The following is a 20,847-nucleotide window of genomic DNA, read 5'->3' on the forward strand; positions in this document are numbered from 1 at the left end:
TGGTTTTTTTTTACCCAGCATTTCTGGGTCCTCCAACCCAACTCTGTGGTTTACTTCTGCAGGAAGCTGATCACAGAATTGTACTCGTGGGCCTGGAGATTCCTAGAGATAACATTTTAATCAGATCTGTGAATCTCCAGGTCCTCCAACATCACCAAAGGCAGGCAAATATAGAGTCACACTAGAGGACCTAAAGAAATAATTTTAAATCAAATCCTTAAATAATTAGATTAGTAAGTCCAAACTGCAGGTCTGGAAGGACAACTGTACAACCTTGCATCCTCCCTTCCGCTATTGTTTAGGCAGCTGCTAAGGTGGATATCTTCTGGAAATCTGCAGAGTGAGCAGGTTTTCTAGAGTTATGGCCTCTTGAGACTTCTGAGCATCCAGTTCACTAAAAGAAGAATTGTCCTTCCTTACTGAAAAGCACAGGAGACAAAATCTTCCCTTTGCTATGCATCAAAAGGGATTCCTGTCTCCTTGCCACTTAAATAAAAAGGAAGGTGATTTATCTTGTGATAGAAGTGCTGTTTGCTGCTTTAATGCAGAGACTCTGGATTTTGGCCTGCCGCTGACTTGATAGTGGAAAGCTGAATAGAGTACTTTTGAGTGGATAAAAGCATTCATATTCTATGAGGTGAAATACTTGCTTTTCAAACTGGTTGATTTAAGAGATGTGGAAACAAATTCAGCTGTTAAGAGATGGATTGAGATGTGTCTCTTGTTTCTTAAACTCCAATTCTCTTCTCTTGCTGCAGTTCCAAAAGTGATGACTTATCGACTGCAATTCTTAAGCAGAAGAACAGGCCTAATCGGTTGATTGTCGATGAAGCAATTAATGAGGACAACAGTGTTGTGTCACTCTCCCAGGTGGGTTCCACACAACTAGTAGGAAATCTCACGGTTCTTTATGCAATTTACCAGCCAATTTTACACCTAACATAAGAACTTTGAACATATAGAGCAGTATTGTCTGTGATATTTGGCCACTCACTGTAGGCTTTCAAAAAAAGTTCTTCACATCATGTGACAATTGACTCTTTTAAGATTGGAAGCGGGATTATGGTGCAGCTGGCTGAGTGTCAGCTGCATTAAGATCACTCTGACCAAAAGGTCATGAGTTCGAAGCCAGCCCGGGTTGGAGTGGGTTTCCAACCAATTGTGTAGCCTGTTGTCGACCTTTGCAACCCGAAAGACAGTTGCATCTGTCAAGTAGGAAAATAAGGTACCACCTTAAAGTGTGGGGAGGCTAAATTAACTCATTTATAAGACCATAAAGACTTCAGCAAAAGCATGCGGGGAATGCGGAAGTACTTCATCAGTGTCTCAGATGGACGATGAAAGCGACAGCTCCCCTGGCAGACAGAAAAAGTTAAATAGCCTCTGATTGTCTGTCTATATCTGTTGTGTGTCTTTGGCATTGAATGTTTGCCATATATGTGTACACTGTAATCTGCCCTGAGTCCCCTGCGGGATGAGAAGGACGGAATAGAAAAGCTGTAAATAAATAAATATTTCATGAAAGCTTGGCAAATATCCTAACCCAGTGTTTCTCAATCTTCCTAATGCCGCGACCCCTTAATACTGTTCCTCATGTTGTGATGACCCCAACCATAAAATTATTTTGTTGCTACTTCGTAAATGTAATTTTGCTACTGTTATGAATCCTACTGCAAATATCTGAAATGGAGGGTGCCTTTTCATTCACTGGACCAAATTTGACACAAATACCCGATATGCCAAAATTTGAATACTGGTGGGATTGAGAGGGAATTGATTTTGTCATTTGGGAGTTGTAGTTGCTGGGATTTATAGTTCACCTACAATCAAAGAGCACTCTGAACTCCACCAATGATGGAATCAAACCAAACTTGGCACACAGAACTCCCATGGCCTACAGAAAATAATGGAAGGGTTGGTTGGGCATTGACCTTGAGTTTTGGAGTTGTAGTTCACCCACATCCAGAGAGTACGGTGAACCCAAACAATGATGGATCTGGACCAAACTTGGCACGAATATTTCATATGCCCAATTATTAACACTGGTGGAGTTTGGGAAAAATACACCTTGACATTTGGGAGTTGTAGTTGTTAGGATTTATACTTCACCTACAATCAAAGAGCATTCTGAACCCCATCAATGATAGAATTGGGCCAAACCTCCCACACAGAACGTCCATGACCAACAGAAAATACTGTGTTTTGTGATGGTCTTTGGTGACCCCTCTGACACTCACTTGCAACCCCCCCCCCCCCTTGAAGGGTCCTGACCCCCAGGTTGAGAAACGCTGTCCTAACCAATGATGAGGAATTATCCAGTATTTGCATTTGTGAATCATTGCAAGATCAATCTATCACACCTATTTGGAACTGGATATCATGCTGTTTGTTTCCCAACAAAACTTTACATCTGGGCTTGCACTCTGGGTTTTATTTCATGCATATTGTATTGTATGAGGTCTTGAGTTGACTAACAACATCTCCCTAACCTGATAGTACTTGCAACAAGCTTCCTTTTGACCAGAAAATGCTGACATACACAATCATCTCTGAGCATTGTCTATTTAATAAAATACATGATGGTGATGCCAACTTTTAGGTTCCATCATGTAGTCACCAATTTCTCCAATGTTAAGGCATGCTCCTTTACCAAAATGCAATGTTTATTTTTAAAGAAGAGCATTTGCATAGTGTTCCATGACTCTGGTCACTCCCTCTCCTGCCTTGCATTCACCCCTGTTTAGCTGTGCTTGTTTTTATCTGCATGCTTTTTTGAACTCTGGTAGAACACAAGTTATACTCTTGAGAAGAAATAATGACTTGTGCAACTCTGAATGCCGCCTTTTCTCACGCTCGCCACTTACAGGCCAAAATGGATGAACTGCAGCTCTTCAGGGGAGACACAGTCCTGCTGAAAGGGAAGAAGAGGAGGGAGGCAGTGTGTATTGTCTTGTCTGATGATACCTGCTCTGATGAGAAGATCCGCATGAACAGAGTGGTTCGCAACAACCTGAGGGTGCGCCTGGGAGACGTGATCAGGTAAGGGCAGCGTATCCAGCTAAGCCTGCTGAGCAAATAGAGGAGCAGCTGGGACTAGGTTTCACTGAGCATATTGTCTTCCATTCATGGATATGTTTACTCATCTTCTCATTGCTTCCAAAGATTCCTTCTAGACAGGACTATTAATACTGGTGACATTTGGTTTGAGTTCAGCAGAAAAAAAGTGTTTTTAAGGATAGAATATTAATCAGCTTCAGTTAATACTTCATCCTCTAGGCCAGTGGTTCCCAACCTTTGGTCCTCCATGTGTTTTGGACTTCAACTCCCAGAAATCCCTTCCAATTTACCAGCTGTTAGGAATTGTTGGAGCTGAAGTGCAAAACATTTAGAGGGCCAAAGGTTAGGAAGCACTGCTCTAGCCAAAGCAAAAGAGAAAGCAACTAAGAGTCAGACTTCTCTATACACTGGAAAAAGGAAGGGAAGATAAAATGCTCCTCAAGCCAGGGAAACTTCTCTTGACTGTAGCCAGGAGGCCATAATGAATCTAAATCATTCTCTACATACATCTTGTCTGTATTTTTATTTTTAAAGGAATTTTAAACACCAGTTTGAGGACGGACACTTTTTTTTCAGTTGCCATAAGTTAAACTTACTTGGTTGCTCTGTAACTTGCATAGTTTGGAAAATCCATTGCATTGTGTAATCTTTTTTGCACTGGAGAAAGCTGGGACAAGTATTAATGCCTCACCCAGGATTGAGGTAGTTGTCCTATAAACTTATCTGAATAGCACTGCCTCTCTGGTGTCTCTGAAGTGAAAGGGTCCCATTTGCTAGTGGCAGAAATACTGTATTATGGGGTGCTCTGTCTGGGACAGGAATGGGTAGTTCAACTGGGATTGTGGCGCAGCTGGCTGAGTGTCAGCTGCATTAAGATCACTCTGACCAAAAGGTCATGAGTTCGAAGCCAGCCCGGGTTGGAGTGGGTTTCTAACCAATTGTGTAGCCTGTTGTTGACCTTTGCAACCTGAAAGACAGTTGCATCTGCCAAGTAGGAAAATAAGGTACCACCTTAAAGTGTGGGGAGGCTAAATTAACTAATTTATGAGGCCATAAAAAAAGACTCCAGCAAAAGCATGCGGGGAATGCGGAAGTACTTCATCAGTGTCGCAGATGGACAATGAAAGCGACAGCTCCCCTGGCGGCCAGAAAAAGTTAAATAGCCTCTGTCTATGTCTGTATATGTTGTATGCCAAAATTGGCATTGAATGTTTGCCATATATGTGTACACTGTAATCCGCCCTGAGTCCCCTGCCGGGTGAGAAGGGCGGAATATAAAAGCTGTAAATAAATAAATAAATAAACTGTCCTTGCACTTTTCATCAAGGAACTGTGCCTAGCACATGTCTGCAGCAGAGGAGAAGTTTCCTCTGTTCTGAACAAGAAGGAAACCTCTTTTAAGACTCAGAAATGATCCCCCTTGCTTTTCAGCATCCAGCCGTGTCCAGATGTGAAGTATGGCAAACGGATTCACGTGCTGCCTATTGATGACACTGTGGAAGGGATCACAGGGAACCTGTTTGAGGTCTACCTCAAACCCTACTTCCTGGAAGCATACCGACCAATCAGAAAAGGTAATGGCAGCTAACATTAAGATTTTAGACAGATTTAGAGGTTTCCTTGGTGCATTTCAAAGAACAACTATAGCAGACAATCTTTCATCTGTTTGAATTCTTTTTATCACGATAGATGTTTTAACATTGACTATGCTATTAGTGTAGTTTGTTTTTTTTTAAATAATTTTATTTATTTTTGAAAGAAGCAGAAAAGAGGATCTCAGGGTGTGGGTTTTGGGGGGAAAGGGGGTGGAACGTTTGGGGAGCGGGGAGGAGTACTATCTAGGGAGGGGAAAAATATTAAAAAAGAAGGATCCCTATTGCTAAAGGGGAGAAAAAAATGTAAAAAAATTAGGAAAGCTGAGGCACAAAGGCCAAAGAGAGAGAGAGAGAGAATGGTAGTTTGTTTTATGGAATTATTTGTATCCTGTTTTTCATTTTGGTGTTGATTCCTTTATGTGATAAGCTCACTGTTGTTATTATTTTGCATTCTGTTGTATTTCTTTAATGTATTTGCATTTGCTTGGGCGTTGAATGTTTGCCTTTTTGTGTGTCAACTTCCCTGTCCTCTTGGGAGAGGGGGCGGTCTATAAATAAAGTATTATTATTATTATTATTATTATTATTAAAATTACTATTACTTTGGCTGCGGAAAAGTTGGTTTTCTTTGGCTGATTCTGTTCACTTGGCAACTCCTGCTAATTGGGGTGGGCTCTGGCATTGCAGCATTTGCTTTTTTGAGCAGCTGCATTGCCCAAGTCAGATGTCTCCACTTGTCCACCACTGTCTTTACTATGGCACACATTATTGTTAACCCTGGTTAGTGGGGCTGGCTACTGGAGGAAATGAAAGTAGTAGCTGAAAACTTGTGAAGGGATGTAGTTTTGGAAAGGCCAGAGTAAGACATGGCAAGGTTCTTAATTGGGAAGGATCAGACTACAGCCCTAGGGACCCTTTGGTCTCATTATAATGACAGGATGTTGAGGTGGAGGTCTCAGCAAGGTTGGAGCCCAGTAGCACCATTCTGCTTGCTTCCCCCATTCTCCTTCCAGTGCTGGTATGTCAGCTAAGACTTGTAGTCCACCTTCATTTGGAGGGTGGCCCATCCCCTAGTCTTGTCTACATCAGTCCAAGTTAAGAACAACTATTCTAAAAGAAGTTCAGAGAGGTGCCAACATTCAGAACAGAGAGGAGGGGAATAGGCACAACTCCTTCAGCCCATTTTCCCCCGACAACAAACCTACCAGCTAGCTCAGTGGTTCTCAACCTGGGGTCCCCAGATGTTTTTGGCCTACAACTCCCAGAAATCCTAGCTAGTTTACCAGCTGTTAAGATTTCTGGGAGTTGAAGGCCAAAAACATCTGGGGACCCCAGGTTGAGAACCACTGAGCTAGAATGATTCAGGGTGAGGTTCAAAACACATTTGCAGAGCATAAGCTCTGTTGAATTCTGTGGGATTTAACCTCTGCATAACCATAGCTAGGATAGTATTACACAGCAGTTTATTTCACCATGTTTTACTAATTAGAGTTGAAGAAATATAATAGTAGTAAACTTTATTACGGTCGATGAGCAGATCATAACAGGGGGACCCAGTAATATATGTGAAGGGCTCTGAACACCTGGAAGGGCGATATTGATGTTCCATACAGACTTGCAGGTCTCACTAGAGTTAGTACTAGGCTTGCTCTTTTGCTTAGTAGCATTCCTTTGCCCTTGCACTACATTTCTGTAGCAGATTCCTACTGCTGTGGGTTTTTTTAGTGAGGAAGAATTGAGATCTGGCTTGATCTTCAAGACTTCCTAGCCCTTTTTGCGCTCATTAACATGCTGGCCATTTCAGGGGACATCTTCCTGGTGCGCGGAGGGATGCGTGCCGTGGAGTTCAAAGTAGTGGAGACCGACCCGAGCCCATACTGCATTGTCGCTCCAGACACTGTGATCCACTGTGAGGGAGAGCCTATCAAGCGAGAGGTGAGTGGAGCCAGCCCCTCCTGCGGCATTTCTTTGAGAAGGGCTACCAGGGCATTGCTTGCCATTCGGCACTTGGAGGGAAGAGAAGGAAGGACTTGGCCAAGGCCCGCACATAGATGCTCCCTGGCCCTCCCTGCCTTCACTTTGCTAAATGATTCTGTGTAGATTTCATCTGAATTCAGATGAAGAGTGAGGTAGTGGGGTTCTGAAAGTATGGTACAGGCATGGGCAAACTTTGGCCCTCCAGGTGTTTTGGACTTCAACTCTCACTATTCCTAACAGTCGGAAGGCTGGGTTGTTGTAGGTTTTTTCTGGCTATATGGCCATGTTCTAGAGGCATTCTCTCCTGACGTTTCGCCTGCATCTATGGCAAGCATCTTCAGAGGTTGTGAGGTCTGTTGGAAACTAGGAAAATTGGGTTTATATATCTGTGGAATAATGTCCAGGGTGGGAGAAAGAACTCTTGTCTGCTGAAGTTAGGTGTGAATGTTTCAGCTGACCACCTTGATTAGTATTTGATGCCTTAAACAAGACCCAACTTCCAAAATAACCAGAAAAACCAACACTGATCAAGAACTCCTCGATCAATTTTGACATACGCCAACAACTATGCAAACTGGAAGCCCTTCCACCTAGGCTTTATGGGCTCCCAAAAATCCATAAGGACTCCACCCCACTCAGACCCATCTTGAGTGCCACAATCACAACCCAGTATTCCGGCCATGAAAGCCTTCGGCAATACATTAAGTCGGAAGGCTGTTAGGAATGGTGGAAGTTGAAGTCCAGAAACACCTGGAGAGCCGACGTTTGCCCATGTCTGGTGTAGTAGAACTCAGAATATTTGTACAGAGCAGGCATCATTGTCACATTGTGCATAGACTTCTCTGTTGTTTTGGTTTTTTAAAATGTGTCTTCCTTGTTTGCTCTCTGCCAGGATGAAGAGGAGTCCCTGAATGAAGTGGGCTATGATGACATTGGAGGCTGCCGGAAGCAGCTGGCCCAAATCAAAGAAATGGTGGAGCTCCCCCTGAGGCACCCAGCTCTCTTCAAAGCCATTGGCGTGAAGGTGAGCCTTCTGTTTACTCTGCTAGAGACAAACCTCCAATGTCCACACTTTGCACGAGTGGGTAAAGTCATCCAGGTCAAATATGGATTCTCAGTTGTTGCCCCCTGGTTATGGAACACCCATCCTGGTGAGATTAGATGAGCCCCCTCCCTCCTGTCCTTCAGAAGGATGGTGAAGACCTGGCTGTTGGACCAAGCCTTTGGGGCAATGAGGCAAAATGGTGTCCTGAGATGGTTTTTAAGCAACTGCTTTTAAAGTGGACATAAGTGATTTTAATGTTTGTATATATTTATGGTTTTATGCCCTGGCATTGAATGTTTGCTGTATATATGTTGTGTTCCGCTCTGAGTCCCCTGCGGGATGACAAGGGTGGATTATAAATGTTTTAAATAATAATAATAAGTACCATCTGCTGAATCTGGGAGAGCCATACACATTCCACCCCTCAGTTCCATCTATTTTTAGCTTTATTTTTAATTTATATAAATAAAAATGTAATGTTTGTTTGTGGGATTAACAGAACTCAAAAACCACTTGGGCGAATTACATCAAATTTGGCAGCAAAACACATTCTAATCCGACCTATGTCTTTCAAACAAAAAACCCGTTAAAATGAAGGAGAAATAACATAAAACTCCCCAAAAATGAAAAATGCCTTACAGAGCGTGCGCAAAAGCCCCTCTCCCCATTGTGCGAGAAGAATGAAACACCAACCGTTGTGAGGGAAGAGAAGCCTCGCCATGGAGTCCCTTTCCATGCAGCAAGGCAGAGTCATTTTTCTTTTGGAGTGGGGAAGGATTGAAGAAAAGGAAGGAAGGAAGGAAGGAAGGAAGGAAGGAAGGAAGGAAGGAGAAGGCCCAATGGAGGGGTGGGGGCTTGGCAAGGAAAGCCCCGGCAGCAGCTGGAGCCACCGCAGCAGCTCCATGAGGCCCACGTGGCTACCAGGCAACTCTTTCCCCAAGACCAGAGGATTGCAAGGCAAGCCTGACTGCAGGAGGGGCTCCACACCGCCCCCCCCCCCCCTCCTGGTTAGGTGAAGGGAGGATGCGAACCATGAGAAGGCCAGCAACTCTCCCACTTGGGCTCCACGTCCTTCCTTTCACCCCCCTCTCCCAAAAAAAACCCTTATAAACCCTTACAAACTGTTCCGGAGGAAGGAGGGGAAAGAAAGGGAAAAGAGAAAAGAAAGGAAGAAAAGGATTGGTGAAGAGAAGAGAAGATTATGAATGGAAGGAAAGGTAGAAGGAAAGAAAAGAGGAAGGAAGGGAAGGAGGCAGGAATGGGAGAGAAAAGGAATGGAAGAGGGAGGGAGGGAGGAAAGAAAGAAGGAAGGAAAGAAAGAAGGAAGGAAGGAAGGAAGAGAGAAAGAAAGAGGGAGGGAGGGAGGGGGAGTCTGGTGAAGGGAAGAGAAGAATATAAAATCAGAGAGCCCTATAGTTGCCTATCCAGGCGAACCCCATTCTATGCAGAAGCAGGAAAATCACATTCAAAGCACCCCCAACAGATGGCCACCCAGCCTCTGTTTCAAAGAGAGTTTTTTGGCCAGCATGAATGTAACTGAAAAGCCTTGCAACTCCAGTAGCTGCTTCTCATTACTTTATTTTCCATACCACCTTGCACCTTAACAGCCTAGCTTCTACTAGCCTGCAGGAAATCTTTGGTGGGAGGAGTTCCCTAGCCCAGATTGCTTCATGTCTGCAAATCCTCTGTTTTGCAGACATGAAATCCGCAACGCGTGGCCGGGTACAGCTAGTAATAATAATATAATGTATGTATTACTCGCCTCTCCTTTCATCTTTTAAGCTGAAATGTCTTCACAACACTTTGGAGAGACTGTGGAGACGGTTGTTTTTCTGGGTCTCAGGGCCTCAGTTTCCTGCTGTGAGAAAGTGCCATAACCTGGGGAATTGTGTCATCGTGGCCTCTAGCAGAGCTTCCTCAATTATTTTCCTTTCTTAAATCTGGGGCGCCAGAGCGTGGTCCATACTTCTAGGCTTCCCATTCCCTTTCCCTGGATTAATGTTTGCCAAATAGGGCTATATTTCAGGCCACAGTGCCTGACCCTAGAACTGTTTGTTTACCATTTGGGATTTGGGTTGTTGTATGTTTTTTTGGGCTGTATGGCCATGTTCTAGAGGCATTCTCTCCTGACGTTTCGCCTGCATCTAGGGCAAGCATCCTCAGAGGTTGTGAAGTGACCTCACTACCTCTGAGGATGCTTGCCCTAGATGCAGGCGAAACGTCAGGAGAGAACGCCTCTAGAACATGGCCATATAGCCCGAAAAAACCTACCACAACCCAGTAACTCCGGCCATGAAAGCCGTCTGCAATATATTTGGGATTTAACATTCACATGCTAACCAGAATGTGTACTTCTTTAGCCTCCCCGAGGAATCCTGCTTTATGGACCACCAGGCACTGGGAAGACCCTGATTGCCCGCGCAGTGGCTAATGAAACAGGAGCTTTCTTCTTCCTGATCAATGGTGAGTTCTGGGCAGCACCTTCCTGGGGAACAGTCTTCTTTGCTTGGTAAAGCAGAAGGCACTAAAAGACAACTGAATTTTGGTTAGGAATCTGACTTTGAAGTATGCTTTCAGATGAACAGCTTCTTCTTGAGAGTTCTGGGCACTTATCAATGACCAAGGCTGTTCTTGTTACCTCTCTTGTTTTAGTATCCACTTTGTAGCTAGCTAGCAGTGATGAGCTCTATCTACAGGAAAGAGTTCCTCTTGTTCAGTCTGTGTCAGCCCTCCTGCAGAACTTTTCCTTGTTGGCACAATAGATGCTTCAACATGGTGCTAAGAAGCCATCTATAATGTTCTACATAATTACACTGAGCAAAATCTTCTTGTCAATCTCTCCCCCACAACCAACTGACATTTCAAATTCCTTTGTAGCTTATTTTGTATTGTTTTCATCGGATTGATTTTATTTTCCTGTCGTGATCACCTGTGAATTTGCACATAAAAATAAAACACAAACAAACGAAACACAAAGTTTGCAAGCTTGGTAGTTGATTAAATGTCGTTTGACCAGGAGCTGGCCACTTGGAGTGCCTCTGGTGTTACTATAAGAAGGTCCTCCATTGTGCATGGTTGCACATTGGGCTCAGGTTGCATTGCTCTGAGTGGTCTGGTTTGCTCTTCTCCACACTCACATGTCATGGATTCCACTTTGTGGCCCCATTTCTTAAGATTGGCTCTGCATCTCGTGGTGCCAGAGTGCAGTCTGTTCAGCGCCTTCCAAGTTGCCCAGTCTTCTGTGTGCCCAGGGGGGAGTCTCCCATTTGGTGTCAGCCACTGATTGAGGTTCTGTGTTTGAGCCTGCCACTTTTGGACTTTCGCTTGCTGGGGTGTTCCAGCAAGTGTCTCTGTAGATCTTAGGGAACTATTTCTTGATTTAAGTCGTTGGCGTGCTGGCTGATACCCAAACGGGATGAGCCGGAGATGTCACTGCCTTGCTCCTTTCATCTGATAATAAAGGTTGAATCATAGAATCCTGGAATCCTAGATTTGGAAGAGACCTCGTGGGCCATCCAGTCCAACTCCATTCTGCCAAGAAGCATGAAAATTATGTTCAAATCACCCTTGACAGATGGCCATCTAGCCTCTGTTTAAAAGCCTCCAAAGAAGGAGCCTCCACCACACTCTGGGGCAGAGAGTTCCACTGCTGAACAGCTCTCCTTACAGTTAAGAAGTTCTTCCTAATGTTCAGGTGGAATTGCTGCCCTTTCCTTTAGTTTGAAGCCATTTCTCCATTGCGTCCTAGTCTCCAGGGCAGCAGAAAACAAGCCTCCTCCCTCTTCCCTATCACTTTCCCTCACATATTTATCCCTGGCCCTTATTATCTCTCTTCTCAGCCTTCTCTTCTGCAGGCTAAACATGCCCAGCTCTTTAAGCCACTCCTCATAGGGCTTGTCCTCTAGACCCTTGATCTTTGAGTCACCCTCTGCTTCTAGACAATTCAATTGTGGTCCCCAGAATTGGTCACAGTGTGATTCCAGGTAAAGTACTCTGACCAAGGCAGAATGGGGAGCATGACTTCTCTGGATTTCAGCACTAGACTCCCATTTATGTAGGCCAAAATCCTATTGGCCTTTTGAGCCATCACATCACATTGCTTGGTTCATGTTCACCTTCTTTCTCATGAGGAGTCAAAGATCTTTTCCACATAACCTGCTGTCAAGTCAGGCATCATCGTTCCCCATTCTGTCTCTTTGCATTTCATTTTTTCTGCCTAAGTGGAGTATTTTGCATTTGTCCCTGTTGAACTTCATTGTGTTCGTTTTGGCCAATCATCTCTCTAATCTTTGAAGATTGTTTTGAATTCTGCTCCTGTCTTCTGGGGTTGATTAGAAGGCATACATTGTAAAGCAAAATAATGGGAACCACACTTTCAATAAAACTTTAATTCAGTGTCAGTACTAAAGCACAATAATCTGTTTCCATGGATCAGTTAAAAACAGACTAGAGAAATACAAAAAAAAAGGAATAGATCTATAACAGATCTGTCTGCTCATTTTCCAGGTGTATGCCTGCCTTGCCTCAGGGAAGTCTTTTGCTTTTTGCCTCGGGCCTTTTGCATTTCTGACAGGTTTGCTCTGCTCCCTTTCCCCTTGGGACCTGTCTCCTTGGAAACCTCCTGGTATCTTAAGCACCCAAAGGGAGGAACTGTGTTTGTGCAGTGCAAGCCATTCCTAGCGAATGGAGGATAGCGATGATTTATCTCTGTCGGGCCTAGTTGTCCTCTGCCTGGCCAGACTACAGAGAAAGGCAAAGAGGAAAGCCAAGCAGTGTGGTAAATGGACTTGGCAGGTCGTCCTCCGTGCAGCTCAGGCGTTCAGCCGGAAAGGCTTGGAGCTGCTGCAGGTTGGCAACGACTCTTCTGTTTGTCTAAGGAGCGGCCCTCTGCCTTGTGCCAGTTGCTTGCTGCCATCACTGGCTCCTTCCTGTGTGGTTTGCATTTTGCTCTCTTTTTTTGCCTCAGGTCCTGAGATTATGAGCAAGTTGGCAGGCGAGTCGGAGAGCAACCTGCGGAAGGCCTTTGAGGAAGCGGAGAAGAACGCTCCCGCCATCATCTTCATTGATGAGCTGGATGCCATTGCTCCAAAGAGAGAGAAGGTATGTCTTCTGTGGGAATCATAGAATCAAAGAGTTGGAAGAGACTTCATGGGCCATCCAGTCCAACCCCATTCTGCCAAGAAGCGGGAATATTGCATTCAAATCACCCCTGACAAATTGCCATCCAGCCTCTGTTTAAAAACTTCCAAAGAAGGAGCCTCCACCACACTCCGGGGCAGAGAGTTCCACTGCTGAACAGCTCTCACAGTCAGGAATCTCCTCCCTTGTAGTTTGAAGCCATTGTTCTGCGCCCTAGTCTCCAGGGAAGCAGAAAACAAGCTTGCTCTCTCCTCCCTGTGGCTTCCTCTCACATATTTATACATGGCTATCATATCTCCTCTCAGCCTTCTCTTCTTCAGGCTAAACATGCCCAGCTCCTTAAGCCGCTCCTCATAGGGCTTGTTCTCCAGACCCTTGATCACTTTAGTCGCCCTCCTCTGGAACTTCTCTTTCTTTGCAACTAGAGACTTGGGCAAGCGGTGAGTGTGTTTTGGGAGCACAATTGGGTCTTCCTTGAATCTTCAGACATGGTTCCAACGCTTTGGGTCAATCAGAACTAAAGCTTTCACTACAAGCCTCTGTTCTCAGATTGATTTCCTGAGGAAAGCGTAATGTTCTTATGCATGGTCCTCAAACTAAGGCCCAGGGACCGGATATGGCCCTCCAAGATCATTTACCCGTCCCTCGCTCAGGGTCAACCTAAGTCTGAAATGTCCTGAAAACACACAACAACAACAATCCTATCTCATCAGCCAAAAGCAGGCCCACACTTCTCATTGAAATACTATTAAGTTTCTATTTAATTATTGTATTGTTTTAAGTGTTTTTTGCACTACAAATAAGATATGTGCAGTGTGCATAGGAATTCATGTTTGTTTGTTTTTTCAAATTATAATCTGGCCCTCCAACAGTTTGAGGGACTCTGATCTGGCCCTCTGTTTAAAAAGGGATCTGTCGTCGACTTTTCAATTCTGGCTTTGATAGCATTTGTTCTGATGATGATGACGACGATTTATTTATTTATTTCATATATTTATTTCCCGCCCTATCCAGCGCAGCTTCACATGAGCATCAGAGGATGCTAACAGCATAAATACCATAAAAATTACAATTCACAATAAAATCATTTTAAAACATTATACAACATCATCCGTAAAATTTAACAATAAATTAATAGATTAACGTGCCAGTAAAACCCAGCCGAGCCAGGAGAATCCAAATCGCAAAATCCAAATTTCCTTTTCCTATTGCTGCTGGCCTCTAATAATGATGATGATGATGATGATGATTATTATTATTATTATTATTATTGGGTGGTCAGCTTTTTCTCCACTTTCTCTCGCTTGAAAATCCTCCTTTGATCTCCTGCGACTTCTGCAATTTTAAAGTGACTTATTGTAACATTTGTATTCTGCCTTTCCACGCCACTTCAGCACTCCAGGCAGCTGAATTGTGGCCGAAGACCATTTAAACAGCTACGCCATTAAAATAATGTTTTAAAAGGCCAAATTGAGAGAAATGGCTCTTCACCTCCTTCCTAAAAGCTTCAAGAGTGGGAGCTTCTTGGAACTCTGCCATGAATTCACTCCATGGTCTCAGAGCACTGCAGGGGAAGCTCTTTCTTAAGTGCCTTCAAAGAGGTTTTTACAAGTAACATGTGTTCTCAAAAGCCATCATTTGAAGATCTTAACATCTGAAAGGTTCAGTACAAGACAGGCAATTCCCTTATAGAGAACCATTTGCTCAGGGTTTTTAGAGATTGCTTAAATGACTACTTGGATCTGATTCTCTTATGGCTTTCCTTGAAGTTCACCTGTTGAGGATGTTCTGTTGGAGATGCTCTCCAGGTCATGTCTTGAGGCGGGGCCTTTTTCTGCCAGATCTCCATGCTTCCTTCCTCCTCTCTCCACAGACACATGGTGAAGTGGAACGGCGTATTGTGTCTCAACTGCTGACCCTCATGGACGGCCTGAAACAGCGAGCACATGTGATTGTCATGGCCGCTACCAACAGACCCAACAGCATTGATCCCGCACTCCGGCGATTTGGTAACTGAGCTTGTTGTGTTCTTCTACGGGGTGGGGAGCAAAATGGAGGATGTGGATTGCAGCCTGTTTTGAAAGGAGGGTTTCTTCTTCCTCAGAGCATAATTTAGCAGCCAGGCAGCATATATGTATTTTTGTTGCTACAGATCATGATGTTGGTGTGTGAGTGCACACACTGGTTTTGTTATGGCATGCCTTCTTCCCCATTCTGCCCAGGAGGCTGTCATAGAATGCCAAGGACTATTAGATTATAATACTCAGAGGAAGGCAAAGGCAAACCATTTTTGGAGTATTTATTTATTGGCCCTAAGATCATCTGAGGAGACCCTGCTCATTGTCCCCCCCATTGTCACAATTGCGTCTGGCAGGGACAAGGGACAGGGCCTTTTCTGTGGTGGCCCCCTGGCTATGGAACTCTCTCCCAAGGGAAATTAGATCTGCTGCATCCCTCTTGACCTTCCGGAAACAAGTAAAATCCTGGCTAAGGGATCAGGCCTTTGGAGAATAGGGTGACGTGCTGACGTATTGACTTGTATAGAACTGATGGACTGCCACTTGGATGATGATTTAAATCGGTGACCGCTGACTGACTGATTGATTTTATACTGTTTTATATTGTTTTATACTGTTTATACTCTTTTATATTGTTATTATTATATTGCTGTTCATTGTATATTTATGTTTTGATGTGGGCACCATGGGGTGCCACTTTGTTAGCCGTCCTAAGTCCGTCTGCGGAGGTTGAGAAAGGACGGGATATAAAAGCCCTAAATAAATAATAATAAATAATTGCCTCAAACACTATTATAAAATGCATAGGGTCACCATCAGTTGATGGTACAATTTTATTATGATGGGAGATGCTGCTAATGGGGCAAAAGGTGACTCTTTTCACACAGGCTTCTGGCCTTTGAGTGTGAAAAGAATCACCTTTTGCCCCATTAGCAGCATCTCCCATCATAATAATCCCTCTATCCATGGTGCAATTTTGAATCTTTAGGTTTGAAATGAAGATCCAGTTTTGAAAATCACTATCGACAATGGGTTGAACCTCAGTGGTCTCAGGGAGCATGTGTTGTGGGGAGGGGGCTTCTATCAAGGCAATTAGCAGGTCAGCTTGCTACTAATCGTCCAGTTAACTGACTTCAGCCAGATGTTCTGCTTCAACAAGTGGCTCTTCTCTCTTATTTATGTAGATGTTAAACAACATGAGGGCTCAGTATTGTCCCCCATGTTGTTTAACATCTACATGAAGCTGCTGGGTGAGATCATCCGGAGTTTTGGAGTTCGATGTCATCTGTACGCAGATGACATCCAACTCGTATCACTCATTTCCACCAGATGTGAAGGAGGCTGTCCAAGTCCTGAACCGGTGCCTGGCCGCTGTGACAGTCTGCATGAGGGCAAGCAAATTGAAGTTGAATCCAGACAAGACAAAGGTCCTCCTGGTCAGTCGCAAGGCCGAACAGGGTATAGAGTTGCAACCTATGCTGGATGGGGTCACACTCCCCTTGAAGGTTACAGGTTCACAGCTTGGGAGTTCTCCTGGATTCATCACTGAGCCTAGAATCCCAGGTTGCAGTGGTGGCCAAGGGAGCGTTCGCACAATTAAAACTTGTGCGCCAGCTGTGCCCGTACCTTGGGAAGTCAGACATTGGCCACGGTGGTCCACACTCTCATTACATCTAGGATAGACTATTGCAACGCACTCTAGGTGGGGCTGCCTTTGAAGACGAGAGGCAGCCAGGTCAATAACTGGAGCAGCATACAGGGAGCATACAATTCCCATGTTACGCCAGCTCCACTGGCTGCCAGTTTGCTACCGGGCACAATTCAAAGTGCTGGCTTTGGCCTATAAAGCCCTAAACTGCCCCGGCCCAAATTACCTCTCCAAACGCATCTCCCCCTATGAACTATCATGGAGATTAAGGTCCTCTGGGGAGGCCCTGCTTTCCGTCCTGCCATTCTCACAGGCACAATTTGTGGGGACGAGAGACTAGGCCTTCTCGGTGATTGCTCCCCGGCTATGGAATTCCCTTCCTGGTGAGATCAGGTCGGCCCCCTCCCTCCTGTCCTTTAGAAGGATGGTAAAAACTTGGCTGTGGGACCAAGCTTTCGGGACAGGCAATAAAGCGACAATAGGAAAGATTGCCAGGCCAATTAGATTTGACGTGGATGACTAGGACGGTTTCAAATGGGGTATTTTAATATTGAGATAAATGTTTTTTAATGTTTATGTATGTGTATGTGAATTTGTGTCCTGCCACTGAATGTTTGCCGTGTATATGCTGTGCTCCGCCCTGAGTCCCCTGAGTTGGGGTGAGAAGGGCGGAATATAAATTTATTTATTTATTTATTTATTTATTTGGAAGTTTTCTATACCGGCCTTCTCACCTCAACCGAGGGACTCAGGTCGGTTTACAGCATATATGCAATTACAAAGTATACAAATACAACCGAGTGCCACATCATTAAGGATTAAAAACAACACAATAAAATACATTAAAACATCATCATTACAATTACCCAGGCCAAAACGTCAATACAATCGCAGTTGTAGTCATAGTCACAGTTCATCAAAGATTCAGTCCTCAAAAGCCACATTCCAGAGCTAGGTCTTTAGTAATTTCCTGAAAGTCAGGAGGGAGGGGGCAGATCGGATCTCTAGTGGAAGGGAGTTCCAGAGCCGGGGAGCCACCACCGAGAAGGCCCTATCTCTCGTCCCCACCAAGCGCGACTGCGAGGGTGGTGGGACCGAGAGCAACCCCCCCCCCCCGGAAGATCGTAATAACCTTGATGGTTCATAGGGGAGAATCCGTTCGGACAGGTAGACTGGGCCGGAGTCGTTTAGGGCTTTATAGGTCAAAACCAGCACTTTGAATAGTGCTTGGAAGCTAATCGGCAGCCAGTGGAGCTGGTGTAACAGAGGGGTCGTATGGTATCTGTACCCTGCTCCTGTTAGCAATCTGGCTGCCGCTCGTTGGACTAAATGAAGCTTCCGGGCAGTCTTCAGAGGCAACCCCACGTAGAGAACGTTGTAGTAGTCTAAACGGGATGTAACCAGAGCGTGGACCACCATGGCCAAGTCAGACTTCCCAAGGTACGGGCTCAGCTGGCGCACAAGCTTTAATTGTGCGAAAGCTCCCCTGACCACCACCGAGACCTGTTTACATTACTGTCTTGGTTACAATGGATTGAGATTTACTTGCTACATGTCTCATTATACAAAACTCTTATCAGCTCATGAATTCATTGTCCAGCCTCCGGTTGTTGCGACATCTAACTTCTGTCTCTGTTCCACTCTGCTTCATAACATTCCAAAGGTTTAACTCATTCATAACTTGCAGCTTGGATTTTTACCTAGGCAATTGCCACACTGTGTTAACTGCCCTAACAGCCTCCTCCTCAGATGCAAATCTGAATGTTGCCCTTGTGCCGCAGGTCGCTTTGACAGAGAGGTCGATATTGGCATTCCGGATGCCACCGGCCGCCTGGAGATCTTGCAGATCCATACCAAGAACATGAAACTGTCTGATGATGTCGATCTGGAGCAGGTTTGTTTTCTTTTTCAAACTTCATAAGACTCATATTAACCTAAACATAAAACCTTTGCATTGGAGCATCAAACGTACTAAAACAACTGATGACAGAAAGGCAGCAGTGATAGTATCTATCTATCTAAATAAAAATGTAATGTTCGTTTTTGGGATTAATATAACTCTAAAACCACTGGACGAATTGCCGCCAAATTTGGCCACAAGACACCTACTAACACAAGTAGTGGCCTTCACTCAAAAAATTAATTTTGTCATTTGGGAGTTGTAGTTGCTGGGATTTATTGTTTACATACAATAAAAAAGCATTCTGAACTCCAGAAATGATGGAATTGAACCAAACTTGGCACACAGTTCTCCCATGACCAACAGAAAATACTGGAAGGGTTTGGTGGGCACTGTCCTTTGGTTTTGGAGTTGTAGTTCACCTACACCCAGAGAGAACTGTGGATTCAAACAATGATGGATCTGGACCAAACTTGGCACGAATACTCAATAGGCCCAAATGTGAACACTGCTGGAGTTTGGGGGAAAATAGACCTTGACATTTGGGAGTTGTAGTTACTGGGATTTATAGTTCACCTACAATCAAAGAACATTCTGAACCCACCAACAACAGAATTGGGGCAAACTTCCCACACAAAACTCCCATACTTAAGGCCTTCCAGTCCAACTCCCTTCACCAGGGCAAGAAAACGTAATCAAAGCCCTCCTGACAAAGAGCCATCCAGCCATATGTGTGTGTGTGTGTGTGTGTGTATGTGTGTATGTGTATGTGTGTGATTCCCATGCACACAGATATAGTATCCTAGAAAGGGAACCCTAAAGAAGGACAATTGCAACTCCATTTCTGGAATTGCATGTTCCATAGTAGGCAAACAAGACAATCTCCACATCAACACTGACAAAGAAACAGCAAGAAATACTGCTTACCCACAAGCATAAAGAAAATACATATATTAGAAAGCAACACTTTCTCATTACTTTGTTTTCTAGATCACCAGACTGGGCCACAACAAGGTGTGGCAGGGGACGGCTAGTGGAAACAGAATAGTTTATTAAACGTGTTTAAATGGGATGGAACAAGTATCCTCCTAAGAGGTGCAACTCAGAAGGGAAAGGCACATTGCTATTGCCACCAGTGAGAAGTCTCAATGTGTACAATCATTCAAGGGACTAATTCTGAAGTGTATTTAAGGTTTTAAATTGGAATTATTTTGTGGCGACTTGTCATCATCTAGGTGGGAACGTGCAATTGTGCGAAGTGCCTGGTGTAGTTTCACTCAATTGGAAGTAGCTATTTCACAAATGACTTTGGTGAAGTTTGGGTGTTCCAAGCAGTTGATAAAACACACATCCCTAACCCATCCCCACACTCCCTTATACCTCAACCCTGCCCAATCTCCCTCCCCAATGCGATCTTCTTTCTGCTTTTAAAATATTTGTAAGCAAAATTATAATAAACATATTTTAAAAAAATAAAACACGCATCGCTATGAGCCACCACGAAAGAATGGGGCCCACGTGTGACAGGTGCATTTTTTTTTAGCACAGAAGAAAACAGCACCGTTTACCTAAGTAGGAAGCCAGTCTTAACAGAGTAGAGAGGTGGCTACTGTGTGCCATTCTTCTTGGGCATTCTAGCCTCTCTCTGCCTCTCCTCCTTTGGTTCCACCTCATAGTCATATCATAGGTTTATTATTATTCTATCCCAGCCACTTTAGCAAAGAGGAAGCTGATGCCTTTTCCCTAGAGTTGGGCCCCCTGGTTATTCACATCTCCCTCGTTGTTTCAGGTGGCAAACGAGACCCACGGCCACGTCGGCGCCGACTTGGCTGCCCTGTGCTCAGAGGCTGCTCTGCAGGCCATCCGGAAGAAGATGGATCTCATTGACCTTGAGGACGAGACCATTGATGCCGAAGTGATGAACTCTCTGGCCGTGACCATGGATGACTTCAGGGTAAGATGGAGAGCAAGGGTTGTGTCTTTACAGCTCTGTTGTGGAGGATTATGGGGGTGGACTGGGCAACTGTGGGGCAATGAAATAATTGGGTTGTTGTAGGTTTTTCAGGGCTATATGGCCATGTTCTAGAGGCATTTTCACCTGACGTTTCGCCTGCATCTATGGCAAGCATCCTCAGAGGTAGTGAGGTCTGTTGGAAGTAGGAAAATGGGTTTATAGATCTGTGGAATGACCAGGGTGGGACAAAGAACTTTTGTCTGCTGGAGCTAGGTGTGAATGTTTCAACTGACCACCTTGAAATAATGAAATAATTTCTTTCTCTTTGCTAATGCTAGTGGGCCCTGAGCCAGAGCAACCCCTCAGCACTGCGCGAGACTGTGGTGGAGGTGCCACAGGTGACCTGGCAAGACATCGGAGGCTTGGAGGATGTGAAGAGAGAGCTCCAGGAACTTGTGCAGGTGAGGGCCCTGAGGACTAGACTCCGAGTCTGGAGGCAGAGCTCAGCGCTGGG

General features: G+C 44.6%; 1 protein-coding gene across 1 annotated transcript in view; it reads left to right on the forward strand.

Annotated features, from left to right (window-relative positions):
- VCP (valosin containing protein) overlaps positions 1-20,847 on the forward strand; it is a 44,838-nt gene that overhangs the window by 10,845 nt on the left and 13,146 nt on the right. Inside the window, exons 2-12 of the mRNA XM_060761168.2 lie at positions 759-870; positions 2,867-3,039; positions 4,489-4,631; positions 6,457-6,587; positions 7,522-7,653; positions 10,035-10,137; positions 12,641-12,774; positions 14,687-14,822; positions 18,261-18,373; positions 20,169-20,333; positions 20,672-20,794. Of these exons, the coding sequence (XP_060617151.1) occupies positions 759-870; positions 2,867-3,039; positions 4,489-4,631; positions 6,457-6,587; positions 7,522-7,653; positions 10,035-10,137; positions 12,641-12,774; positions 14,687-14,822; positions 18,261-18,373; positions 20,169-20,333; positions 20,672-20,794 (1,465 nt within the window). The remainder of the gene's footprint in view (positions 1-758; positions 871-2,866; positions 3,040-4,488; positions 4,632-6,456; positions 6,588-7,521; positions 7,654-10,034; positions 10,138-12,640; positions 12,775-14,686; positions 14,823-18,260; positions 18,374-20,168; positions 20,334-20,671; positions 20,795-20,847) is intronic.

Source organism: Anolis sagrei, chromosome 2 (genome assembly GCF_037176765.1).
Source record: "Anolis sagrei isolate rAnoSag1 chromosome 2, rAnoSag1.mat, whole genome shotgun sequence".
NCBI classification, from domain to species: Eukaryota; Metazoa; Chordata; class Lepidosauria; order Squamata; family Dactyloidae; genus Anolis; species Anolis sagrei.